Raw genomic sequence first — 24,277 nt, 5'->3', positions numbered from 1 at the left:
CAGAGCAAGATGCTAATCAAGTAAGAGAACTGTGTAAGGGGTAGACCTGTTGAAAATGGAGAGTGGTATAAATTAACACCACCTATAAGCCCATCACTGTATATGCAGAAAGCAATGAAGTTGTCAAGGAATTCTGAGAAAATACACTTTCCACTTAGAGACAACTTCAAATGAAAACTTTACTGCTTACATTTAGAATTTGAAGATGTATTTTGCAAGTATGAGGTTTAAGGAGGAATGTAATTGTGTTGGGAGAGATTTTTGATTCATTGAAGAAGAGGAAGCAAAGGCTGTCTTGTTTCAGATCCATTTCACCAATATTCGCTGGTGTGGTAGCCTGCTGGGAGTGTGGTGGGAAACACAGAATTCCTGCTATCGTGGAGATTACATGGTAATTTGGGAGATAAGAAGCACACAACACATGACTACAAGTCAAAGTAATGTGGTATGAGGTGCAGGAAAAGGGAGAGCAAAATTAAAAAGAAGCTTAAAGGAGGAAGATGCCAAAGGATTTGTGAAAGAGGTTTTGTTGTAGACCTTAAGTGATGGATTATTATGTAAAATATGGAGATGGCTGGGAAACAACTATAGTTGAAAAGTATAACAGGGGGAGAATCTCTGTGGTCTGTGAGTAAACTGGTGTCTTCTGTCTGTGGTCATGTGAAACCCCGTGCTCCATTTGTTGCAGCATTTATTACAGATTATAATGGTCTGTTTATCACCCTCACGAGACTGTAGTTTCCCAATGATCAATTAAAACACAGTCAGTCCACATTATTTGTAGATTCTGAGTTGACGAATTCATATACTCTCTAAACTTTATTTATGACCCCTAAATCAGTAGTCACATCACTTGCGCTGTCATTCCTGGACCTGCAAAGTAGGGACACATTTTGAATCACCTGGTGCACATGTTCTCTGCTGAGGTCCAAAAAGGTGACATTTTGACTTTTCGTTCCAGCTCTCACCCTGTGAATAGCTCGTCCATTTGGCAGTCTGTTTAGTGCCACGTTTTTCACAGTCTGTGCTCTCAGATGGTGATTTTGCTGTTTTAATATGGTCCCTAAGCATAGTGCTTGCTGAAGTGCCGCCCAGTGTTCCTAAGTGCAGGAAGGTTGCGATGTTCATTTTGGAAAAAATCTGTGTATTCCCTAAACGCCGTTCCGGCACAAGTTATAGAGCTGTTGGCCATAAGTCCAATATTCACGATTCAACAATCTGTACCAAATAAGGTGTCTTTAAAGAGAAATACACGTGAAACAACGTTATATATTGATTGGTTGATGAAAACGTTCTGACCAGTGGCTGATGGGAACCCACTTTATATATACCCTAGGAACAGTAGTTCAGTATTTGTTCATCTAAGGTTTGCAGTGACTTGATAGAACATAACTTCCCCTGATGAGAATTGACTGTATCCATTTTGTTTGTTTGTTTGTTTTTGAGACAGGGTCTGGCTCTGTCATCCAGGTTAGAGTGCAGTGGTGCAATCTGGGCTCACTGCAACCTCCGCTTCCTGGGCTCAAGTCATCCTCCTACCTCAGCCTCCCAAGTAGCTGAGATTAGAGTCGTGCACCACCATGCCTGGCTAATTTTTTTTTTTTTTTTTTTTTTTTTGTATTTTTTGTAGAGACAGGGTCCTTTGTTGCCTGGGCTAGTCTTGAACTCCTGAGCTCATGCGATCCACCCACCTTGGCCTCCCAAAGTGTTAGGATTTACAGGCGTGAGCCACCGTTTCTGACCCAAGTGTATCGGTTATTTCTGTATGCCTAGTACTTAGTGTTTAGTAGATAGTCAAGGAGTCTTATGAGAAATTCCAGCTCCCTAAAAAATTTAAATACCGAACTTTGGAATTGCAGCTTAATACCATGAAGGCAACGGGAGGCCATTGGAGACTTTTTTCCCCAGGAGTGATCTTTGGGTTGTGAATTGTTTAACAGGCACTGATTAAATGTGCTAGCTAGTGTCATGAACAGAATTAATATCCCTGGCACCCTGCTCTCAAGGAGCTATTGCAGAAACTCTAAAAGTGTCTTTAGGAAGATTAATTTGCAGCGATTTGTAAGATGGATTGAGATTGAGAAAAACTGAAGACACAAAACCAAGTTATTCTCTCACACAACGATCCTGAGATGAAATGGCAAAGACTGGGATTTGGGTGATCAAATAGAAAACAGGGAAACGGGCAGATACTTAAGTTATTGTGAAGTAAAATTTAGCAATAAATGAGTTCATGCAGAGGACGAGGGAGATGGAAGGGATAAAGTTAAACTCTGAAGTTTACCACTCCTGACTTTGTTAGTTCCTGTGGTTGCAAATGTTTTTCAATCATGTTCTTGTCATAGGAAGTTATCATTCTGTACTGTTCTGAGTCTTTTTTTTTTTTTTTTCCCTCAAATGAAGACTCACTCTGTCGCCCAGGCTGGAGTGCAGTGGTACAATCTCGGCTCACTGCAACCTCCGCCTCCCGGGTTCAAGCGATTGTCCTGCCTCAGCCTCATGAGTAGCTGGGACTACAGGCACATGCCACCATGCCTGATTTGTTTTTGTATTTTTAGTAGAGACAGGATTTAGCCACTTTGGCCAGGCTGGTCTTGAACTCCTGACCTCAAGTGATCTGCCTGCCTTCACCTCCCAAACTGTTGGGATTACAGGTGTGAGTCACTGGGCCCCGCCCCTGAGTCTTCTTTTAAGATACCAGTAATGGGACCAAAATCCTCACTCATTGTAACTAAGTAGCTGATGAATTGCCTAGGGTTTGGGTTGAAAATGGTAAATGATAGATCTAATTTTACAATTATAGTGAATTTTTATAGTTAATTGTGAAATTTTGTCTATAACTTGTTTAAAGTTAATTGTGAAATTATGTCCAGTATTGAACGATCCTTTTTTTTAAATTTCAAATTTGTGCCATCCAAATGACTTCCACTGTGATGGCAAGTTATTTCTGGCCAGCAGTGTACAGTTACATATCACTGATGCCAAGCTTGCTGCGAAATTTACAAGAAGATAGGGCAGACCATTATTCACTGTTGTTCATTATGACATTTTTTTATGAAAAAAATAGAGGCTCAGAGATCGGCATTAGTTATATTTTAAGTAGCATATGGAAGGCAATATGACTTTTCAGTTTAAATTTGAAAAGCAAATTCTTCATTGTGAAGTGCCAGTATGTTTCTTTAGAGTTTCCATTAATTGAGAAATAAAACTTTGTTTTCTCTCAGCATGGTATGAAAGTTTCAGGTTTGAAAACCTATTTACTTAAGCTTTACTTTAAAATAATTTTTCAGTGTATTTTTTCTTATTAGAAGTCCTTTTTTAAGACTGTTTTTATCCTGATATAGGCTATTTGCATCACCAAGGTTTTTCAATGCTCTTTTTCAGCATCACCAATTTTATAAGGTTATGCAAAACTGATCTCCTACTTGAAAACTTTGGAATAATACGTTTTTCCCCCCTGGTAAACTCATCTAAGATAATCAAGACATCTAGATGTTTTTATGTCAATTTTCAAGGAAGAATTTGAATGGCATTTTAAGCTAGTATTTATTCTATCTGTGGCTCAATACTACATGTGTTTAATTCAACTTGAGATTACAAATCAAAGGAATTTTGATGCCCTTTATCTTTTTTCATCTGCTTTGAGTTTAATATACCTTTCTGAACAAAGCCATGTTTGTAAAGGTTATTAAGTTTTGTTTGGCCTTCTTCTCCGCTGTGAGTACCCAGTGGACCTTACTGCGAGGTTATGCTCCTGGACTGATTGATATATAAACAGAAGACAGATGGTGTAGAGATGGCTCTGATGATAATTCATTTTTCAGCTAGTCATGAAGCTATTTTGATTACAGTGTGTTTAAGTAATTATAACACAATCTGCAATGTTAGTCTTGCTGGGAAGGGTGCACATGGAAAACAAGTTACGTGTTATTCATGCCCAACAAAGGATGCACTGTGGTGTAATGATTTTAATTCCTAATGCTAGATTAGGACTGAAAGCGTTTAAAATATGTCATACAGTAAGGTAAGTCAATTAAACATGGACCAAATAAAAAAGGTAACTGCACAGTTTTGAGGCATAAATATTTGTTTTGGAAAGTATTTAGATGTTACTATATGAAAGAAACCAGTATTTTTACATTTAGGTAACAGTCTGTGTACAGCTAATTAAAAAATTACATGGCTTGATTTTCAGTTTATGTGAATCATAATCATCATGCAGCTTGATTTCTGTGTCATGGATTTAAAACTGAAATCAGAGGGCTGACAATTCAACAGCATGTTACCTCCCTACTGTTGATGAAGTTTTGAAAAAAAAATCTAAGCAAAATATCAAAAGTTGAAAAAAATAATTAAAATTGTGTAAATAAGTGGGTCATTAAAATGGTTTGTCTTCACGTATTAATGACAGTTTATGTCATGATTTTGGGTTCCATGATAGCATAATTGATCGCTTAGATGGAGTTCGTTTGTTGTGGTCCCTGCTGAAAAATCCTCACCCAGACGTGAAGGCCAGCGCAGCGTGGGCACTCTGTCCATGCATCGAAAATGCAAAGGTAAGAACGGACCGCAAGTCAGTCTCTTCTAGAATCTCTAATACTGTACTGAAAAATGCCACCACAGGTGACTAATTGCTTTCTACTTATTATAAGTCAGATTTATCTGGTGGGAGAGAGTGTTGCACAATGTTTATGCCAAAATAATTTTGGAGCATTGCCTTTTTTCTGGGCAGTTTTAAAATGCAAAGCCAAACTAGCCAAAGATGGCGGTGCTTGCCAAGTTCTAGCTGATTGGTGCAATGGAAGCAAGCATCTCAGGTAAATCAGAGTGAGGACAAGTTGACTGTTCTTGTCTCCTGAGGGAGAGGAAATTGTCTGCATTTACCTGCTATGTAGAGAGTGCAGCCACTGGGGAGACATGACTGCTTCTCTTGTCGTTACAGCCTGCAGTGAGAGAGCACTATGTTCTGTGTTGCTTTGAAAAGGTCGCATGATTTCAATGACTCACTTTTCTTATCTGTCACTAAAAAGAGGAGACCAGAAGTCTCTGAAATCGATTTTAGCCCTTGATTTGTAAATTTTATTGTTTTCTTTGAAGATCACTTTTCAGCCTATTTCTCTTAACATTTTTTCTATAGGTTTAGAGATTGCCCTTTAAGATCCTTGTTGCTGAAGTTATTTCTGCCTGTTGAATATTTTTTTAAATTATACTTTAAGTTCTGGGATACATGTGCAGAACATGCAGGTTTGTTACATAGCTATACACATGCCATGGTGGTGTGCTCCACCAATCAACCCATCATCTACATTAGGTATTTCTCCTAATGCTATTCCTCCCCTATCCCCCACCATCTGACAGGCCCCGGTGTGTGATGTTTCCCTCCCTGTGTCCATGCATTCTCGTTGTTCAGCTCCCACTTATGAGTGAGAACATACAGCGTTTGGTTTTCTGTTCCTGTGTTAGTTTGCTGAGAATGATGGTTTCCAGCTTCATTCATGTCCCTGCAAAGGACATGAACTCATCCTTTTTTAAGGCTGCATAGTATTACATGGTGTATATATGCCACCTTTTTTTTATCCAGTCTATCATTGATGGGCATTTGGGTTGGTTCCAAGTCTTTGCTATTGCGAATAGTGCTGCAATAAACATATAAATGTGCATGTGTCTTTATAGTAGATTGATCCAGTAATGAGATTAAAAAATGGTATTCATGGTTCTAGATCCTTGAGGAATTGCCACACTGTCTTCCACAATGGTTGAACTAATTTACACTCCCACCAACAGTGTAAAAGCATTTCTATTTCTTCACATCCTCTCCAGCATCTGTTGTTTCCTGACTTTTTAGTGATTGCCATTCTAACTGGTGTGAGATGGTATCTCACTGTGGTTGTGATTTGCATTCCTCTAATGACCAGTGATGATGAACTTTTTTTCATATGTTCATTGGTCACATAAATGTCTTTTTTTAAGGAGTGTCTTTTCATATCTTTTGCCCACTTTTTGATGGAGTTGTTTGTTTTCTCTCATAAATTTGTTTAAGTCCCTTGTAGATTCTGGATGGCCATACTGCCCTTTGTCAGATGGATTGCAAACATTTTTTCCCATTCTGTAGGTTGCCTGCTCACTCTGATGACAGTTTCTTTTGCTGTGCAGAACTTTTTAGTTTAATTCTATCCCATTTGTCAATTTTGGCTTTTGTTGCCATTGCTTTTGGTGTTTTAGTCATGAAAGCTTTGCCCATGCCTATGTCCTGAATGGTATTGCCTAGGTTTTCTTCTAGGGCTTTTATGGTTTTAGGTCCTACATTTAAGTCTTTAATCCATCTTGAGTTAATTTTTGTATAAGGTGTAAGGAAGAGGTCCAGTTTCAGTTTTCTGCATATGGCTAGCCAGTTTTTCCAACACCTTTTATTAAATAGGGAATCCTTTCCCCATTTCTTGTTTTTTTCAGGTTTATCAAAGATTAGATAGTTGTAGTTGTGTGGCATTATTTCTGAGGCCTCTGTTCCATTGGTCTATATGTCTGTTTTGGTACCAGTACCATGCTGTTTTGGTTACTGTAGCCTTGTAGTATAGTTTGAAGTCAGGAAGTGTGATGCCTCCAGCCTTGTTCTTTTTGCTTAATATTGTCTTGGATATACAGGCTCTTTTTTGGTTACATATGAAATTTGAAGTCTTTTTGTAATTCTGTGAAGAACTCCAATAGTAGCTTGATGGGGATAGCATTTAATCTATAAATTACTTTGGGCAGTATGGCCATTTTCACAATATTGTTTCTACCTATCTATGAGCATGGAATATTTTTCCATTTGTTTGTGTCCTCTCTTATTTCCTTGAGCAGTGGTTTGCAGTTCTCCTTGAAGAGGTCCTTCACATCCCTTGTAAGTTGTATTCCTAGGTATTTTTTTCACTGACAAAAAAGGATTTATTTACAGTGTAAAATTTATCATACATTTCTTTTTTTGAACTGAACATAACCTCAAGATTTTATTGTCTTCATAATAAAACAAAAGATGAAATTTAGAACTGAATCACTTGACCCTTTCTCTTCGTATCTCCTCCCAGTTCAAAATGCTTGCATGTCCTCATAGCCAGCATCGTCTTAGATCTGCAGCTGGACTCAGTGCTCAAGCCTTGGCGCCATCTCCTTTGTAGTTTTAGCCTTTTTCTGGAAAATTGGCTTACTTACAGAAATCAATGGCCTTGATATACACAAACAATACTTAGGTTAGAAGACTTAAGAAAACCCCATGTATAATAGCAACAAAGAAGATTAAATATTTAGAGACAAACATTAAGAAATGTGCAAAATCTATAAAGGGGAAATACTTCTGGAAAACACAAAAGCACGTAGAGTGGGAAGACATCCCTTGTTTTTGGCTATCACAACTCATCATCAAGATGCCCATTCCCTCCAAGCTGATTAATAAATTGAATGCCATTCCTATAAAAATACCAACAAGCTTTGTTTCATGGAGTTGGTAAGTTGATACTAAAGTTTCTATGGAAAATAAACATGCTGGAATAGTGACACAAAATGGGGGGCTAGCCCTATGGGCTATTAAAACAAACTGTAAAGCCCCTGTATTTAGAACAGTGTGACATTGACCATGTGAACAGGCAGACAGACCAATGGAATAGGATAGAAAGTACAGAATAGACCTAAGTACAAATGGGAATTTAGTAAATGATAAAGGTGGCATATCAAATCTCAGAGGCAGTGATGGATTTTTTATATTTATTTATTTATATTTTTTATTTATTGAGATGGAGTCTCATTCTGTCACCCAGGCTGGAGTGCAGCGGCACAATCTCGGCTCACTGCACCTCCACCTGCTGGGTTTAAGCAATTCTGATGCCTCAGCCTCCTGAGTGCTCAGCCCAAGATTGCCGCTCTGCTTCCTGCCATGATTCCACGTTCCCCGTGCATACACAGCATCCCTGCCCTTCTTGTCCTGTGCCACTTTGTGGGGTTGGTGCTTGCCACATTTCTTATAGAAAATCTGGAAGGCTTTAGGAACGTGCACCACATTGCAGGAGCCCTATTGCATGGAAAGCTATTGTTAATTTCCAAGTCATTTATGCTTACAGAGCTGATAGGAGCCAAACTAAGGTGTGGGTCATTCTGTAGTAGGAAACAGTTTGGGGAGTAGTTAACATAGTGGCCAAAAGAGTTTTTTAAAACACTAAACCTCCAATTGTTGTCTGCATATACCATTTTGGGCAAAAGGTAGTTCTTATTTGGAGAAAACATAGATTGTATTATCTTGAGAAGTTCTAAAGGGAACCACAGAGGGGAAGAAGAGAAGACACAGGGAGTCTTTTTGGTTGGGGCAGTGGTCTCCCTGGGGGGGTAGACACCCTTGTCTTGGTGTGATCATAGAACTCATGGAAATGACAGGCGGCCTGTGACACCAGCTTTTCAGAGGAGAAGGGTTTCTTGTATGTATTGGTGGGACCTCAGCTGTATCTAATAGGAGGTACTGCATTGGAGGCCTCAGATGGTCCTGTTCCTAGGTATTTTATTCTCTTTGTAGCAATTGTGAATGGGAGTTCACTCATGATTTGGCTCTCTCTTTGTCTACTATTGGTCTATAGGAATGCTTATGATTTTTGCACATTGATTTTGTATCCTGAGACTTTGCTGAAGTTGCATATCAGCTTAAGGAGATTTTGGGCTGAGACGATGTGGTTTTCTAAATATACAATTATGTAATCTGCAAACAGAGACAATTTGACTTCCTCTCTTACTATTTGAATACCTTTATTGCTTTAGCTTCCTGATTGCCCCGGCCAGAACTTCCAATACTATATTGAATAGCAGTGGTGAGAGAGGGCATCCTTGTCTTGTGCTGGTTTTCAAAGGGAATGCTTACAGCTTTTGCCCATTGAGTATGATATTGGCTGTGGGTTTGTCATAAATAGCTCTTATTATTTTGAGATACATTCCATATATACTTAGTTTATTTGGAGTTTTTAGCATGAAGGAATGTTGAATTTTATCGAAGGCCTTTTCTGCATCTATTGAGATAATCATGTGGTTTTTCTTCTTGGTTCTGTTTATGTGGTGGATTACATTTATTGGTTTGCGTATGTTGAACCAGCCTTGCATCCCAGGGATGAAGCTGTCTTGATGGTGTTGGATAAGCTTTTTGATGTGCTGCTGGATTCGATTTGCCAGTATTTTATTGAGGATTTTCGCATCGATGTTCTTCAGGGATACTGGTCTGAAATTTTCTTTTTTTGTTGTGTCTCTGTCAGGTTTTGGTATGAGGATGATGCTGGTCTCATAAAATGAGTAAGGGAGGAGTCCCTCTTTTTCTATTGTTTGGAATGGTTTCAGAAGGAATAGTACCAGCTCCTCTTTGTACCTCTGGTGGAATTCCGCTGTGAATCCATCTGATCCTGGGCTTTTTTTGGTTAATGGGTTATTAATTACTGCCTCAATTTCAGAATTTGTTATTGGTCTATTCAGTGATTTGATTTCTTCCTGGTTTAGACTTGGGAGGGTGTATGTGTCCAGGAATTTATCCATTTCTTCTGGATTTTCTAGTTTATTTGCATAGAGGTTTTTATAGTATTCTCCGATGGTAGTTTGTATTTCTGTGGAATCAGTGGTAATCTCCCCTTATCATTTTTTATTGTGTCTATTTCATCCTTCTCTCTTTTCTTTTTTATTGGTCTGGCTAGTGGTCTATTTATTTTGTTAATCTTCTCAAAACACCAGCTCCTGGATTCATTGATTCTTTGAAGGGTTTTTCGTGTCTCTATCACCTTCAGTTCTGCTCTGATCTTAGTTATTTCTTGTCTTCTGCTAGCTTTTGAATTTGTTTGCTCTTGCTTATCTAGTTCTTCTAATTGTGATACTAGGGTGTCAATTTTAGATCTTTTCTGCTTTCCCCTGTGGGCATTTAGTGCTATAAATTTCCCTCTAAACATTACTTTAGCTGTTTCCCATAGATTCTGGTATGTTGTGTCATGGTCTCGTTGGTTTCAAAGAACTTATTTATTTCTGCCTTAATTTTATTATTTACACAGTATCATTCAGGAGCAGGTTGTTCAGTTTCCATTTAGTTGTGTGGTTTGAGTGAGTTTCTTAATCCTGAGTTCTAATTTGATTGTGCTGTGGTCTGAGAAACTGTTTGTTATAATTTCCGTTCTTTTGCATTTGCTGGGGAGTGTTTTGCTTCCAATTTTGTGGTCAATTTTAGCATAAGTGTGATGCTGTGTTGAGAAGACTGTATATTCTGTTGATTTGGGGTGGAGAGTTATGTAGATGTCTATTAGGTTCGCTTGTTCCAGAGCTGAGTTCAAGTCCTGAATATCCTTGTTAATTTTCTGTCTTGTTGATCTGGCTAATACTGACAATGGGTGTTAAAGTCTCCCAGTATGATTGTGTTGGAGTATAAGTCTCTTTGTAGGTCTCCAAGAACTTGCTTTATGAATCTGAGTGCTCCTGTACTGGATGCATATATATTTAGGGTAGTTAGCTCTTCTTGTTGCATTGATCCCTTTACCATTATGTAGTGCCCTTTTTTGTCTTTTTTGATCTTTGTTGGTTTAAAGTCTGTTTTACTAGACTAGGATTGCAACCCCTGCTTTTTTTTTTGCTTTCCATTTGCTTGGTAAACATTCCTCTATTCCTTTAGTTTGAGCCTATGTCTGTCTTTGCACGCAAGATGGGTGTCCCGAATACAGCACACCGAAGGGTCTTGATCTTTATCCAATTTGCCAATCTGTGTCTTTTAATTGGGGCATTTAGCTCATTTACATTTAATAAAGATTAATGTTGTTATGTGTGAATTTGATCCTGTCATTTTGATGCTAGCTGGTTATGTTGCCCATTAGTTGATGTAGTTTCTTCATAGTGTTGATAGTCTTTACAATTTGATATGTTTTTGCAGTGGCTGGTACCGGTTTTTCCTTTCCATATTTAGTGCTTCCTTCCGGAGCTTTCATAAGGCAGGCCTGGTGGTGACAAAATCTCTCAGCATTTGCTTGTCTGTAAAGGATTTTATTTCTCCTTCACTTGTGAAGCTTAGTTTGGCTGGATATGAAACTCTGGGTTGAAAATTATTTCCTTTAAGAATGTTGAATATTGGCCTCTACTCTCTTTTGGCTTGTAGGGTTTCTGCAGAGAGATCCACTATTAGTCTGATGGGCTTCCCTTTGTGAGTAACCCAACCTTTCTGTCTGCCCTTAATATTTTTTCCTTCATTTCAACCTTGATGAGTCTGATGATTATGTGTCTTGGGGTTGCTCTTCTCAAGGAGTATCTTTGTGGTGTTCTCTGTATTTCCTGAATTTGAATGTTAGCCTGTCTTGCTAGGTTGGGGAAGTTCTCCTGGATAATATTCTGAAGAGTGTTTTCCAACTTGGTTCCATTCTCTGTATCACTTTCAGGTACACCAATCAAAAGTAGGTTTGGTCTTTTCACATAGTCCCATATTTCTTGGAGGCTTTGTTTGTTGCTTTTCATTCTTTTTTCTCTAATCTTGTCTTCATGGTTAATTTCACTAAGATGATCTTCAATATCTGATAACCTTTCTTCTGCCTGATCGATTTGGCATTGATACTTGTGTATGCTTCTCAAAGTTCTTGTGCTGTGTTTTTCAGCTCCATCAGGTCATTTCTGTTCTTATCTAAATTGATTATTCTAGTTAGCAATTTCTCTAACCTGTTTTTCAAGGTTCTTAGCTTCCTTGCATTGGGTTAGAACATGCTCCTTTAGCTCAGAGGAGTTTGTTATTACCCACCTTCTGAAGCCTACTTCTGTCAATTCATCAAACTCATTCTCCTTCCAGTTTTGTTCCCTTGCTGGCGAGGAGTTGTGATCCTTTGGAGGAGAAGAGGCATTCTGGTTTTTGGAATTTTCAGCCTGTTTGTGCTGGGTTTTCCCCATCTTTGTGGATTTATCTACCTTTGGTCTTTGATGTTGGTGACCTTTGGATGGGGATTTTGTGTGGACTTCCTTTTTGTTGATGTTGATGCTATTCCTTTCTCTTTGTTAGTTTTCCTTCTAACAGTCAGGCCCCTCTGCTGTAGGTCTGCTCAAGGTTGCTGGAGGCCCGCTCCAGGCCCTGTTTGCCTGGGTATCATGAGCGGAGGCTGCAGAACAGCAAAGATTGCTGCCTGTTCCTTCCTCTGGAGGCTTTGTCCCAGAGGGGCAGCTGCCAAATGCCAGCCAGAGCTCTCCTATATGAGGTTTCTGTCGACCCCTGCTGGAAGGTGTCTCCCACTCAGAAGGCACTGGGGTCAGGGACCCACTTGAGGAGGCAGTCTGTTCCTTAGCAGAGCTTGAGCGCTGTGCTGAGAGATCCACTGCTCTCTTCAGAACCAGCAGACAGGAATGTGTAAGTCTGATGAAGCTGTGCCCAGAGCCACCTCTTCCCCCAGGTGTTCTGTCCCAGAGAGATGGAGGGTTTTATGTATAAGCTCCTGACTGGAGCTGCTGCCTTTCTTTCAGAGATGCCCTGCCCAGAGAGGAGGAATCTAGAGAGGCAGTCTGGCTACAGTGGCTTTGCTGAGCTACATTGGGCTCGACTCAGTTCGAACTTCCTAGAGGCTTTGTTTACACTGTGAGGGGAAAACCGCCTACTCAAGCCTCAGTAATGGCAGATGCCCTTCCCGCACCAAGCTTGAGCATGCCAGGTCGACTTCACACTGCTATGCTTGCAGCGAGAATTTCAAGCCAGTGGATCTTAGCTTGCTGGGCTCTGTGGGAGTGAGATCTGCTGAGCTAGACCACTTGGCTCCCTGGCTTCAGCCTCCTTTCCAGGAGAATGAACAGTTCTATCTTGCTGGCATTCCAGGTGCCACTGGGATGTGATAAAAAAAAAAAACCTCCTGTAGCTAGCTGAGTGTCTGCCCAAATGGCTGCCCAGTTTTGTGCTTGAAACCCATGGTCCTGGTGGTGTGGGCACCTGAGGGAATCTCCTGGTCTGTGGGTTGCAAAGACTGTGGGAAAAGTATAGTGTCTGGGCCAGAGTGTACTGTTCCTCATGGCACAGTCCCTCATCGCTTCCCTTGGCTAGGGGAGGGATTTCCCTGACCCCTTGCGCTTCCCAGGTGAGGTGATGCCCCAACCTGCTTCTGCTCACCCTCCGTGGGCTGTACCCACTGTCTAACCAGTCCCAATGAGATGAGCTGGGTACCTCAGTTGGAAATGCAGAAATCACCTGCTTTCTGCATCAATCTCACTGGGAGCTGCAGACCAGAGCCGTTCCTATTTGGCCATCTTGCCCATGTCTTGTTGAATATTTTTATAGAAAGGATAGTTCTACAATAAATTTAACTTGACTCTAAATATCATCCTAAATATAATTTTTTAAAAAGTGAATCGTGATGTGTGTTTGGAATAGAGGAGACCTATTATAAACCCATTAATAGAATCATTTGTTATCATAGGCAAAAAATTAAAAAGATCTCACATCTTTACAGGAGTCACACTACGTTATACACTGCAGCAGTGAAAAATCAATGTATTTTGGCAATGTGTTCATTAATATCAATATATATCACAAATATATTGAACAAAATAAAAACTTGCAGAAATAGATATATAATTCCTATTAAAGTTCAAATATATTTTTTAAAGTGCCAAATTTAAATAATATTGTTTACAGAGAAAGAAAGAAGCCAACTGGGGAAAGACTGATACAAATCCTTGAAGGATAGTCTTCATTAGTCACTTTAATCAGCCCAGCCCTTCATTCATAAATTTAAACAAAGATCACTATATATTTAAGGAATACTAACCATGTTAAAGACACACACCCACGTGAACTAGCAGAACTGACTTCAGAAGAAATGGAGATAATGTAAGGAATGAAATAATTTTAAAATTATTATTTTCAGAAACACCTAAGGGTTGTTATTAAACACTGTTATTTACAATTCGTAGGCTTAAAACTGATTTTTTTTGAAACTGAAAATATATTTGGCAAAACCACAAATTTAGTAGAAAAGATGAATACTAAGATGAATAAGGCTAAATAATTATAACTAATATAATAATAACTAAAGTCCTTTCCCTTTCCTAGAAAAGGATGTTATAGATACTGATTAACTCTCAATGGTCATTGAAAATCTGTATTTAAATGTCAAACTTAATGTTATCATTGGTGAGTTGCCATTTTGATAGATATTATTTCTGCTTAGTGCTGTTATTATATGTAAAGTATGTTCTGTCTTCTTATAAATTTCAACTTCAAATCTAATTATCTATTATTGGGCTTAAAAGATTTTTCAGTATTTTCATATTCATTGTTCTTACATAGGTTTTCTTTCCTAAATATCTGGCTGGTCTCCTATGCAAGCAGCCTAAAACATGACCCAGCCCACCTCTCTCTTTGCTCTTGGCCCCAAGGTCTAAACCAGATCCAAGACTCCCAAAAGAGCTTCTTCCTGTTCCATTTCTCTTGAACTTCACCTACGCTCTTGAACTACACCTACTCCTTGCCTCCAGCCGCCTTCTTACTTATCTCAAGGGAAAGGCAGGCTCCTGAAAAAGATCTCTGCTTGATCACATCTCTCACCAAGAACTACCCTCTCTTGTATGCATTTATCATTGAGGCAACACAAACACTTGAAGAATCATCAACAAGGAAGTGATGTAAGCCACAAGGCTAATGAGAAAATTAGCCATATAAGAGTGGGTGACAAATTAGGCTATTACGGTAGTTCAGATGAAAATGATTAAAATTTGACCTAACACCATGGCAGTGTGAATGGAGAGAAGAGACAATATAAGAAAGAATTGAAAAGTAGAATCAGGAATTGGTGAGTGATTGGATGTTTGAATTTTTTTTTTCTTTAATGTTGACAGCTAGGAACATGATAGAATTTTTTCCAAACATGGTAATAACATGGTCTGAAGAAAAGATGATGGAGTTGCCTTCCTCCAGGTAGATATGTCCAGTCATTTGAATACATGAATCTGGATGTCAGGAGAGAATTCTAGATGGAGATATATGTGTAGGGTCATCAGCCTTTAGGAGGTAGTGGAGGTCTGAGAGTAGATGGAAGGGAGAGGGCGTGGAGTGAGAGGAGACCACCAATGACAGAGTGAAGTAAAGGAGGAAGGCAGGTGGGTGGGGAGGGGATGGGAAAACCAGGAGAACTTGATTACAAAAAAGCCAAGAAAGGAGAGAAATCAAGAGGGAGGGAGAATGTTCAACAGTATTATTTACTCCTAAGAGGACAATTTCCCTTGAAAAGTGAAAAGAGTACATTAAATACAGGAATTAGGTGGTCATGGTCATAGCCATTTCCACTGAGAGGTGAGAGTTTAAGCTGGATGGCACTGGAGGGAAAAATGAATTGAGGGGAGGAAATAGAGGAAAAGAGGATTCATAGCTTTTTCTAGAGACTCAGCTATTAAGAGAAGGAGGCCATTATGAAACCCAGAAGATAGCTCAGGTTTAGGAAATGATAAACATGGAAGAGGCATGTGTGTGTGATTGTGTGCGTGTATCTATATATCTATATCTATATACCTATATTTATCTAGAGAGAGTGCACACACACAAGCACAGATGGAGAAAAAAAGGACAGGCATGGCTCTCACTGTTCCTTAATCCTATAAGCACATTGCTCTGAGTACGGTAAACGATTTCTAGAGCACCAAGCAAAAGGATGATTCTAAAATGCCTAATTCCTGAGGGCGAGTCCAGGAAGAACAAAACCAGAAGAGCAAGAATAGAAAGGAATACTGAAAGAGGCACCTTCTTATTTCATCCAGACAACAAACGCATGGCCTACTTATCTGTCTGTCTACCTTTCAATCAATCATCCATCTATTACCTATCAATCTACGTCTTTGAATTTAAATATTACCTACCCATCAATATCTTTGGATTTGAATCCAGAAGTGAGAAAGTTATCAAAGGGATCCTAATTAATACCTTAATATGAATTTAAAAAATCAAAGTCAGACTTTTCCTAGCAGATTGCTAATTTGGCTGATTATTTCAACAGTGAGCACTGGCTTTTATGATTAGGTAATAAGGAAGATATTCCCATATATTGAATTAACTGAAGATGCAGGGACAAAATTTCATTGACATGTATAATATCAGAAAGTAAATCTTTGTGGCTAAATTAATGATGAACATTTTTAGATGTCAATTCAAAACAGATGAAGAAGATGCACAGCTTTTCAAAAGTGCAAGGAGATATGTGAGCAAAATGTTGAAGACACTTGTCTAGTAAACACTTGAAATGAGAGAGAGGGAAATTTAAAGCATCTTTCCTTAAGAAAATGACCTGATTTGCAAGGCTCGCTCTTCTTAAAAGGTCCTATTTTACGGGGTCAGAAGCTGAATATTATATTTGTCTCCCACCTTGCATCCTTTTACAATAAATTTCATTCTTCCAAGGCAGAAGGGTACTTCAGGAGTAGAATATGACGGAGGTCATGTGCTTGGAAAGGCAAGAGGAAAGAAAGCACATTTATAATGTTTAAGAATAGCATCTCATTATTTACACAGATCCCAATCAAACCATGGTTAGGGCAACTCTATTAATAGCACTTTGCGTGATGGTGAAAAGGTATTGTTCAGATATGGCAACTACTAGCCACATGTGGCTACTCAGTGCTTGAAATGTGACTAGTAGGGCCAAATAACTGAATTTTTAGTTATATTCAGTTTTAATTAAAGTTTAGGCCAGGCGTGGTGGCTCACATCTATAATCCCAGCACTTTGGGAGGCCGAGGCGATTAAATAGCTTGGAGACAGGAGTTCAAGACCCAGCCCGGCCAACATGGCAAAACCCCGCCTCTACTAAAAATACAAAAATTTGCCAGGCGAGGCACAAGAATCGTTTGAACCCGGGAGGCTGCAGTTGTAGTGAGCTGAGATTGCTCCAGTGCACTGGGTGACAGAGCTAGATTCCATCTCGAATAAGAAATAAAAATAAAAAAGTGTAAATAGTTACGTGTAGTTAGTGGCTATTGTTTTGGTGCCCAGGTCTGAGATATGCAAGTAAGAGAGAGTTGTTTCTGTAAGCCATCTGCTGTGAAAAGTTGTAAATCTCAAGAATTAAATGAGTTTGTGTGTGCTTACGTGTTCATTATGTAAGTTTTAGAAACTAAAGAAAAGCAAATAAAAAAAAATCACCTGTAATTTTAGTGCTTTGGGATAACTGATATTAAGAGCCAACTTTTTTTTTTTTTTTTTAACCAATGACTAATGCGTCTCTCTCTAATTCTCTCTGTATGTCTTTCCATATCCCTGTCTAATTTTCTTTGGCTATATAGTATTATATTGTGTGGATATATCATAATTCATTTTCGTAATTAAGTTTCCAGGTTAAGGAACAGTGAGGTTGAGTGAAACAAAAATTTCATTTGAAGGCGGGCAAAGTGGCTCACACCTGTGACCCCAGAACTTGAGAGGCCAAGTGGGGAGCATTGCTTCAGCTCAGGATTTTGAGGTCAGCTAGGGGAGCATAGGGTGACTCCTTCTCTACAAAAAAAAAATTTTTTTTTTTAAATGCACATGCCTGTAGTCCCAGCTACTCTGGAGACTAAGGTGGGAGGATTGCTTGAGCCTGGGAGGTTGAGGCTTCAGTGAGACGTGATTGCGCCACTGCACTCAAGCCTGGGCAACAAAGCAAGACCCTGTCTCAAAAAAAAAAAAATTATTTTAAGCCTTTCTAGAATGTTCTTTCACATAGGGAAAGAAAATAGTTACCGCTGACCCTTTGGTAAAAATTTTTGTTTTTACCAAAAAATATTGTTTTACTGATATTTGTTTTACCAGTAACATTATATCATAGGTTAATCAGTGGTGATTTTCTTGGTGGTACATAAAATAATAGTTTATTTTACAATCAACTGCCTTTTGGATTAGTGGAAAATAATATGGCCAAAGATACATGTAAATGTATATCCGTGGAGGTTACGTGTACTTGGAATTTTTTTAAGGTCTCGTGTTGTGTTTATATCACTATACAAAACTTTCCCCACTTGGTTATATTAAATTTAGCATTTTCAATGAATATTTTGTATGTTCTATGTTAGAAGAATTAAACTTGTTTTCTAATAAGATTATTTATTTATTTATTTATTTATTTATTTATTTATACATGTATTTTTTAGAGACAGGGTCTCACTCTTGGCCCAGGCTGGAGCACAGTGGCACATTTGCTCACTACAGTGTCAATCTCCTGGGCTCAAGCAATCCTACTGCCTCAGCCCCCAGAGTAATTAGGACTCCAGGCCTGAGCCACCATGCCTGGCTAACTTTTTCAGATCAAGATAGGGTCTTGCTCTGTTGCCCAAGATGGTCTCAAACTCCTGGCTCCAGGTGATCCTCCCACCTCGGCCTCCCAGAGCCCTGGGATTACAGGCCTGAGCCACCACACTCGGCCTTCTAATAAGGTTGTAAATTCTGAGGGAGAGTAGGATGGGGAATGTTTTTTGAATATGCTGGGACATCCAGATTGCAATAAAACAGTGGAACTAGAAGAAGAGATCATACCAAATAGTATAGCCCTTTCTTTCTCCCCCTCACTGCCCCTTTCCTATTTAGGTCAGTTAGTGACTCAGCTTTCTAGGAAAGAATTGCCTTTTATTGTGTACGGAAGCATTTCTACATTGTTTTCACATACAATGCTTTTGCAAGTAACTTTAGACATACTAACTTATGAGTCATAGGATTTGGCATCATTTTGAAATAAATAACGTCTTTGTTTAGATTAATGGCGCTGACAGTAATGCTGCAGAAACCAGCTATTTTAATTATAGCTGAGAGCCACATGAAAGGAAAGAAAGTACCAGTTATGCCTTTAGACAAGCTGTTGCTACTTCAGGGCCCCTGCCATGTCTGCCAGGCATCATGAAACCTAAGTTCACCATGTATATGTGTGTCCGTGTGGTGTGGACATGGTGAAATGTCAACTGTTCAAACCAGATGTTACCCATTATTATCATACACATTAGAACACATTTTCAGATGTATCTGTTAAGAAAATAAGATGTGAATATTGTTTCTAGTGAATGTAGTACATCTTTTCTTTCTTTTCTTTTCTTTTTCTTTTATTTCTTTCTTTGTTCTTTTTTGTGACGGAGTCTGGCTCTGTCGCCCAGGTTGGAGGGCAGTAGTGCGATCTTGGCTCACTGCAACCTCTGCCTCCCAGGTTCAAGTGATTCTCCTCCCTCAGCCTCCCAAGTAGCTGGGATTACAGGAATGGACAGGCATTCGCTCCCATCCCTGGCTAATTTTTGTACTTTTAGTAGAGACGGGGTTTTGCCATGTTGGTCAGGCTAGTCTCAAACTCCTGACCACAAGTGATCTGCTCGCCTCGGCCTCCCAAAGTGCTGGGATTACAGGCATGAGTTACCACGCCTGGCCGTAGTACATCTTTTCTTGTTGGGAAACATTTAAAGCTACCTATCAGTGACTGAGCCAAGCAACCAAGTAGCAGAATCGAAGACTTCAGTAATGAATTATGGGATAATTGAGAGAAATAAAGATTCACAGTGTAAGTTGACGTTGCCTTTGCGTTATAATTATTTTGTTATTAAATGCATAAAACAAATGGAATGTGGGACTTTTGTAATAAGAAATATTGACCTTTTTGGTAGTAGACTAGCGTTTCAGTTAAGTTTAAAACTTTACTTCATTTTGGAGAAAGTATGTATGTAATAGTTATTGATAGCTTATTGGTGATAAATAAAATGTACTAGGTGAAACACATATGTTTTTCCAGCTTAAAAATTATCTGTGCATTCGTTATCTGATTGGAAAATCGCAGTGTGAAATGAGAGTCTGTTTTATGATCTTTGTAAAACTCAAAATAATTTAAGACAGGAAATAAGCAGCTTCACTTAGAAAGCCACACGGTCTTTTTTAGTCTATCTAGAACCCAAGAAAAGAAAGTCAAACTAAAGTGAACTAGTCGTAAAAAATAATCTGCATATTTTTGAACAAGTTTTATTTGAACATTTAGCATTTGAGATATTTTCTGTGTTAGGTCTAAGAAAAGTTCTTTTTTCCTATTAAGATTGCTCAAAAGGACAGAGATCCTAAGGTTCAATCTCTGTAGTGATGTTATGTGTAAATTTCAAGAGCCGTAAGTCAGGTTGCAGACTAATAACTGCTTTGTGAAAAATGTGAGATTTGTAAATGGAAGTGAAACACTGTTTCTTTCAAGCTGAACGATCAAACACATTTTTGGAGAAAAAGGGTGGTTGAACAGGTGTTCAGTATTATGAAGTTGTGATGTGAAGAATGCAACCGAATCTGGCAAAAAATCCATATATCAAATTCTTTGTTCTTAAGAAGCAAAACTCTCTGCTGCAGAAAGTCTACTCAAATTTGTATTCCATGAACATTGATACTGAAAAATATAAAAGTTTATATAAAAATGTAATTGTGCCATATCACACAATTATTTTCATGCCTTTTGTCAACATTTGTAAGAAACATTTTTTTCTTAAATATCATTATGTTTTTAATATTATTTGTTTTGTGAATATCACAAGATAGTGCTTAATTTCCTTAATTCTGTTTCCTTTCATTAATGAGTTTTTAAAAGTTTTTATTAAGAAAAAAATAGATGTTCAACTATATTTGCATTTTCGTAAGAAGTAATTAGTATAGTTCATATTAATGTGTGATCACCATTTCCTTATGAATTAGACAGAAAACAGGTATTCTTATTTTAGAATAAATACTCTGAATGTATAATAAGTCAGTCGTTGGGTTAGGAAGAAAACTCAATATGTCTTCCAAATCAGTAATATATAACCATGATGTATATATATGGATTTGCTACTTGTTTAGACAATGTCTGGTTTTGATATTGAAGGAAAAAAAAAAAAAAACTCTAGTAATTTGAAAACCAATGACCTAAAGCTCTCCTCCAAACTAAGAAGCCAATCAGGAATTTGAGAATGATTCCCCAAAAGAGAAGAGAAGTTAATTTCTGTGAGGTTATAATACATGCTTGGGCAATTTAGCCAGGAATGTTGAGGACTGAGAATGGATGAGGCCAACTTCCTGACCACAGGTGTGACAGAACACAGCTGATCAAACAGGACAGGAATTTGACATCACCCTCTGTTTAACTTCAGCTGCCCAGTGGGCCATGCCCAATCAGGAAGCCAATGAGAACTTTGAGAAGAAGACATGTGGAGGGGTTTAGTTTCATACTAGGAATACTGCTATAAACACAAGCTCCGATTTAGCCATGTTTGGGCTGTCGAATATATCGCTGTCCGACATGGTGCCAAATAATCAACTTTTTTTCTAAATCCAAAACATCTTTAAAATGTAACCCGCATTTGGGTTCTGCCTCCCTGTTTGGGGTCAGCTGTCATTTTCAGTCACCAAATAGTTCTAAGTATGTACCCATCTGGCCCCCAGATTCTAAAATCCTAAAAGATTAGAGTAACAAACTATAATACAAGTTTTTTTTTTTAAATGTATATACCATATTTTCAAGCGGAGACATGAGGGGTCTAAACAAAAGGAGGGCCTTAAAAAGCCTGTCTTCAGAGCACAGCTGGAAGAATCACTGGCCATAGCTCAAATCTATCACTTTCCTTTCTCCTCCCCATCTCCCCACTACTCCCTTCCCATTCCCTACTCCACAGAGGACTGCAATAGAGGCTGCTAGTCTACAAAGAGATGAAACTGACAGAAGAGTAACACAGTGTACAAAATGGTAACTTACAATGAAAAGCATTGCCTATTCTAAACAGGAATATACAGAATTATGTACCAGCCACTAACTATTCATGAAACCACTTAACCACTTAATTTTGAAAGCGCAGTTGTTTATCAGTTTTCAGTTACTTATTAAATTAATAACTTCATCTATTAAATTAATCATGTCATTATATTCACCTCAGCCAAGAGTGCCCAGCATCAAACAATGCACTCTGTCGTGATCAGATCAGAAACTGTGCCATGTCAAAATTCATTGATTCAGATACCTGACTGGGACCCCAGATGGCCTCTTCTTCCATTTCGCTTGCTTAAGCACTCCCATTGCACTGTGACCCCATCAGGCCCCCTGCCCATTGACCTCACTGTCTTTTCTATCCACCAGCCTTTTGTTATCTTCAGTTCCCTCATTGCACACATTAGTTCCATGATCTATCATTATACTTACTCCATTTTTTTGGCTATGCATTTTTTATTTGTATAAATGGGGTACAAGTGCAGTTTTGTTCCATGGATATATTGCATAGCACTCACTGCATTTCAAATACCCTCAAGTCCATATACTCTCTTTCTTTCCATGGTACCTGCCTAATGAAGTCTCAACCCTGGAAAAAGCATTTATCCTTCTTGTCCATGACTGTAGTCTGGCTGGTGAATGTTGCAGGAGAAAATCATGTAATTGGGCCAGTTACCATTATTATCAACATGTGATCACCAATCTCAAACTGGCCAACATAACTGAGGTCACCAGCTACTTACATGAGACTAGTTAGACTGTGAGAATGCATAATCGCAAAGCTGCAGTCATCATTGAGTACACAGGGCTGGGAGACTTGAAGTCCATGGGAGTGTCCGTGTGTGAGACTGTGAGATCAGAATGTCGGACAGTGGGACTGAGGGACAGCACACCAAAATGTAGGACTGCAGAGACTTTGAGGTTGTGGAGCTTCAACACCACCAGTAGAGACCCATGAGATCATAAGACTAAGAGACAGTGGGATTGGGAAATCCCTCTCCATTTTCCAGCCTGGTCCCCCAGCTTTCTTACTGAGCAAAATTCCTGTGTGAGAGAATCACTTATGGTGATTATCTCTGTGCTTGGGAATTATTCTGATTTGAATTTGATATGCTGTGTCCATCAAAGTGTGGCTGTTTTCTCTTCTTTCAGGCAGACTGTCCTCCTCCAGCATGCCTGCTTCTCTACCCAACAAGCCCCTGCTTTAGCAACTGCCCCAAGTGTGAAATCTTCCTTATCCCTTGCTCAGTTTCTGGTTGGAAAGTTGGGTCCAACTTGATCTCTCTAGGCACATAGCTTGATATAAGAAGCAGCCACAGGCAACCTTTAGTAGTAATGTTTTTCTGTCTCCTTTCATGAATGTGGAAGCCCCTTTGTATACCTGTTTTCAAGAAGTGAACTAGATTTGGCTCCCCTGCCTGAAACACTTTTGTTTTATTGTCCTGTAAAATCTAAACTAAATGAGGCTTTGTCTGTTTCTGGACCTGAACTCAACATGCTTAGAACTTCAGATACATTGTGTTTTGGATGTTTTCTTCTAAAAGTTTTATAGTTTCATGTCTTATGTTTAGGTCTTTAATCCATTTTGAGTTACATTTTTGCATACGGTGTAAAGTAGGAGTTCAAATTTACTCTTTTGCATCTGAACATCCAACACCATTTATTTTCCCAACAATATTTGTTGAAAAGACTTTCCTCATTGAATAGTTTTGACACCCTTGTTGAAAATCTTTTTAAAAATTTTTTATTTGTATAAATGTAAGGGGTACTATACAATTTTGTTATGTGGATATATTGTGGGCACAAACTGAGTAATAGACAAATGGGACTTAATTAAATTAAAAAGTTTTTACACAGCCAAAGTAATAATTAACAGACTAAACAGACAACCTACAGAATAAGAGAAAATATTTGCCAAGTGCATATCCAACAAGGGACTAATATCCGGAATCTACAAGGAACTCAAACAACTCAACAGCAAAATAATCCCATTAAAAAGAGGGCAAAGAACATGAATAGATATTTTTCAAAAGAAGACATAGAAATAACCAACAGGAATATGAAAAACTGCTCAATATCACCAATCTTCAGAGAAATGCAAATTAAAACCACAGTGAGATATCATCTTACCCCATTCAGGATGGCTATTATTAAAAAGTAAAACAAACAAACAAAAACAATGTATGTTGGCAAGGGTGGGGAGGAAAGGGAACACTTATACACTGTTGGTGGAGAATGTAAATTAGTGCAACTTCTATAGAAAACAGTATGGAGATTTCGCAAAGAACTGAAAATAGAACTACCCCTTGATCCAGCAATACCACTACTGGGTATCTACCTAAAGCAAAGAATTTGTCATATCAAAAAGATACATGTACTTCTGTGTTTATCACAGCACTATTTCACAATAGCAAAGATATGGAATCACCTGAAGTGTCCTTTTCTTTGTTCGGAGGCTTTTTTTTATTGTTTAAATCTCCTTACTCATTAAGGATCTGTTCAGATTTTCTTTTTCTTCATGATTCAGTCTTGATAGGTTGTTTGTTTCTAGAAATTTGTCTATTTCATCTAGGTTGTCCAACTTG

At 38.5% G+C, this 24,277-nt stretch overlaps 1 protein-coding gene across 1 annotated transcript in view; it reads left to right on the top strand.

Annotated features, from left to right (window-relative positions):
• The window catches only part of ODAD2 (outer dynein arm docking complex subunit 2), a 190,411-nt gene that overhangs the window by 84,969 nt on the left and 81,165 nt on the right, over nt 1-24,277 (top strand). Inside the window, exon 16 of the mRNA XM_077946071.1 lies at nt 4,442-4,556. Coding sequence (XP_077802197.1) covers nt 4,442-4,556 — 115 coding nt within the window. The remainder of the gene's footprint in view (nt 1-4,441; nt 4,557-24,277) is intronic.

The sequence above is a fragment of the Macaca mulatta genome, chromosome 9 (genome assembly GCF_049350105.2).
Source record: "Macaca mulatta isolate MMU2019108-1 chromosome 9, T2T-MMU8v2.0, whole genome shotgun sequence".
Classification (NCBI taxonomy): domain Eukaryota; kingdom Metazoa; phylum Chordata; class Mammalia; order Primates; family Cercopithecidae; genus Macaca; species Macaca mulatta.
The sequence above is the reverse complement of the archived record's forward strand: the minus strand, read 5'-3'. Positions and strand labels throughout refer to the sequence as shown.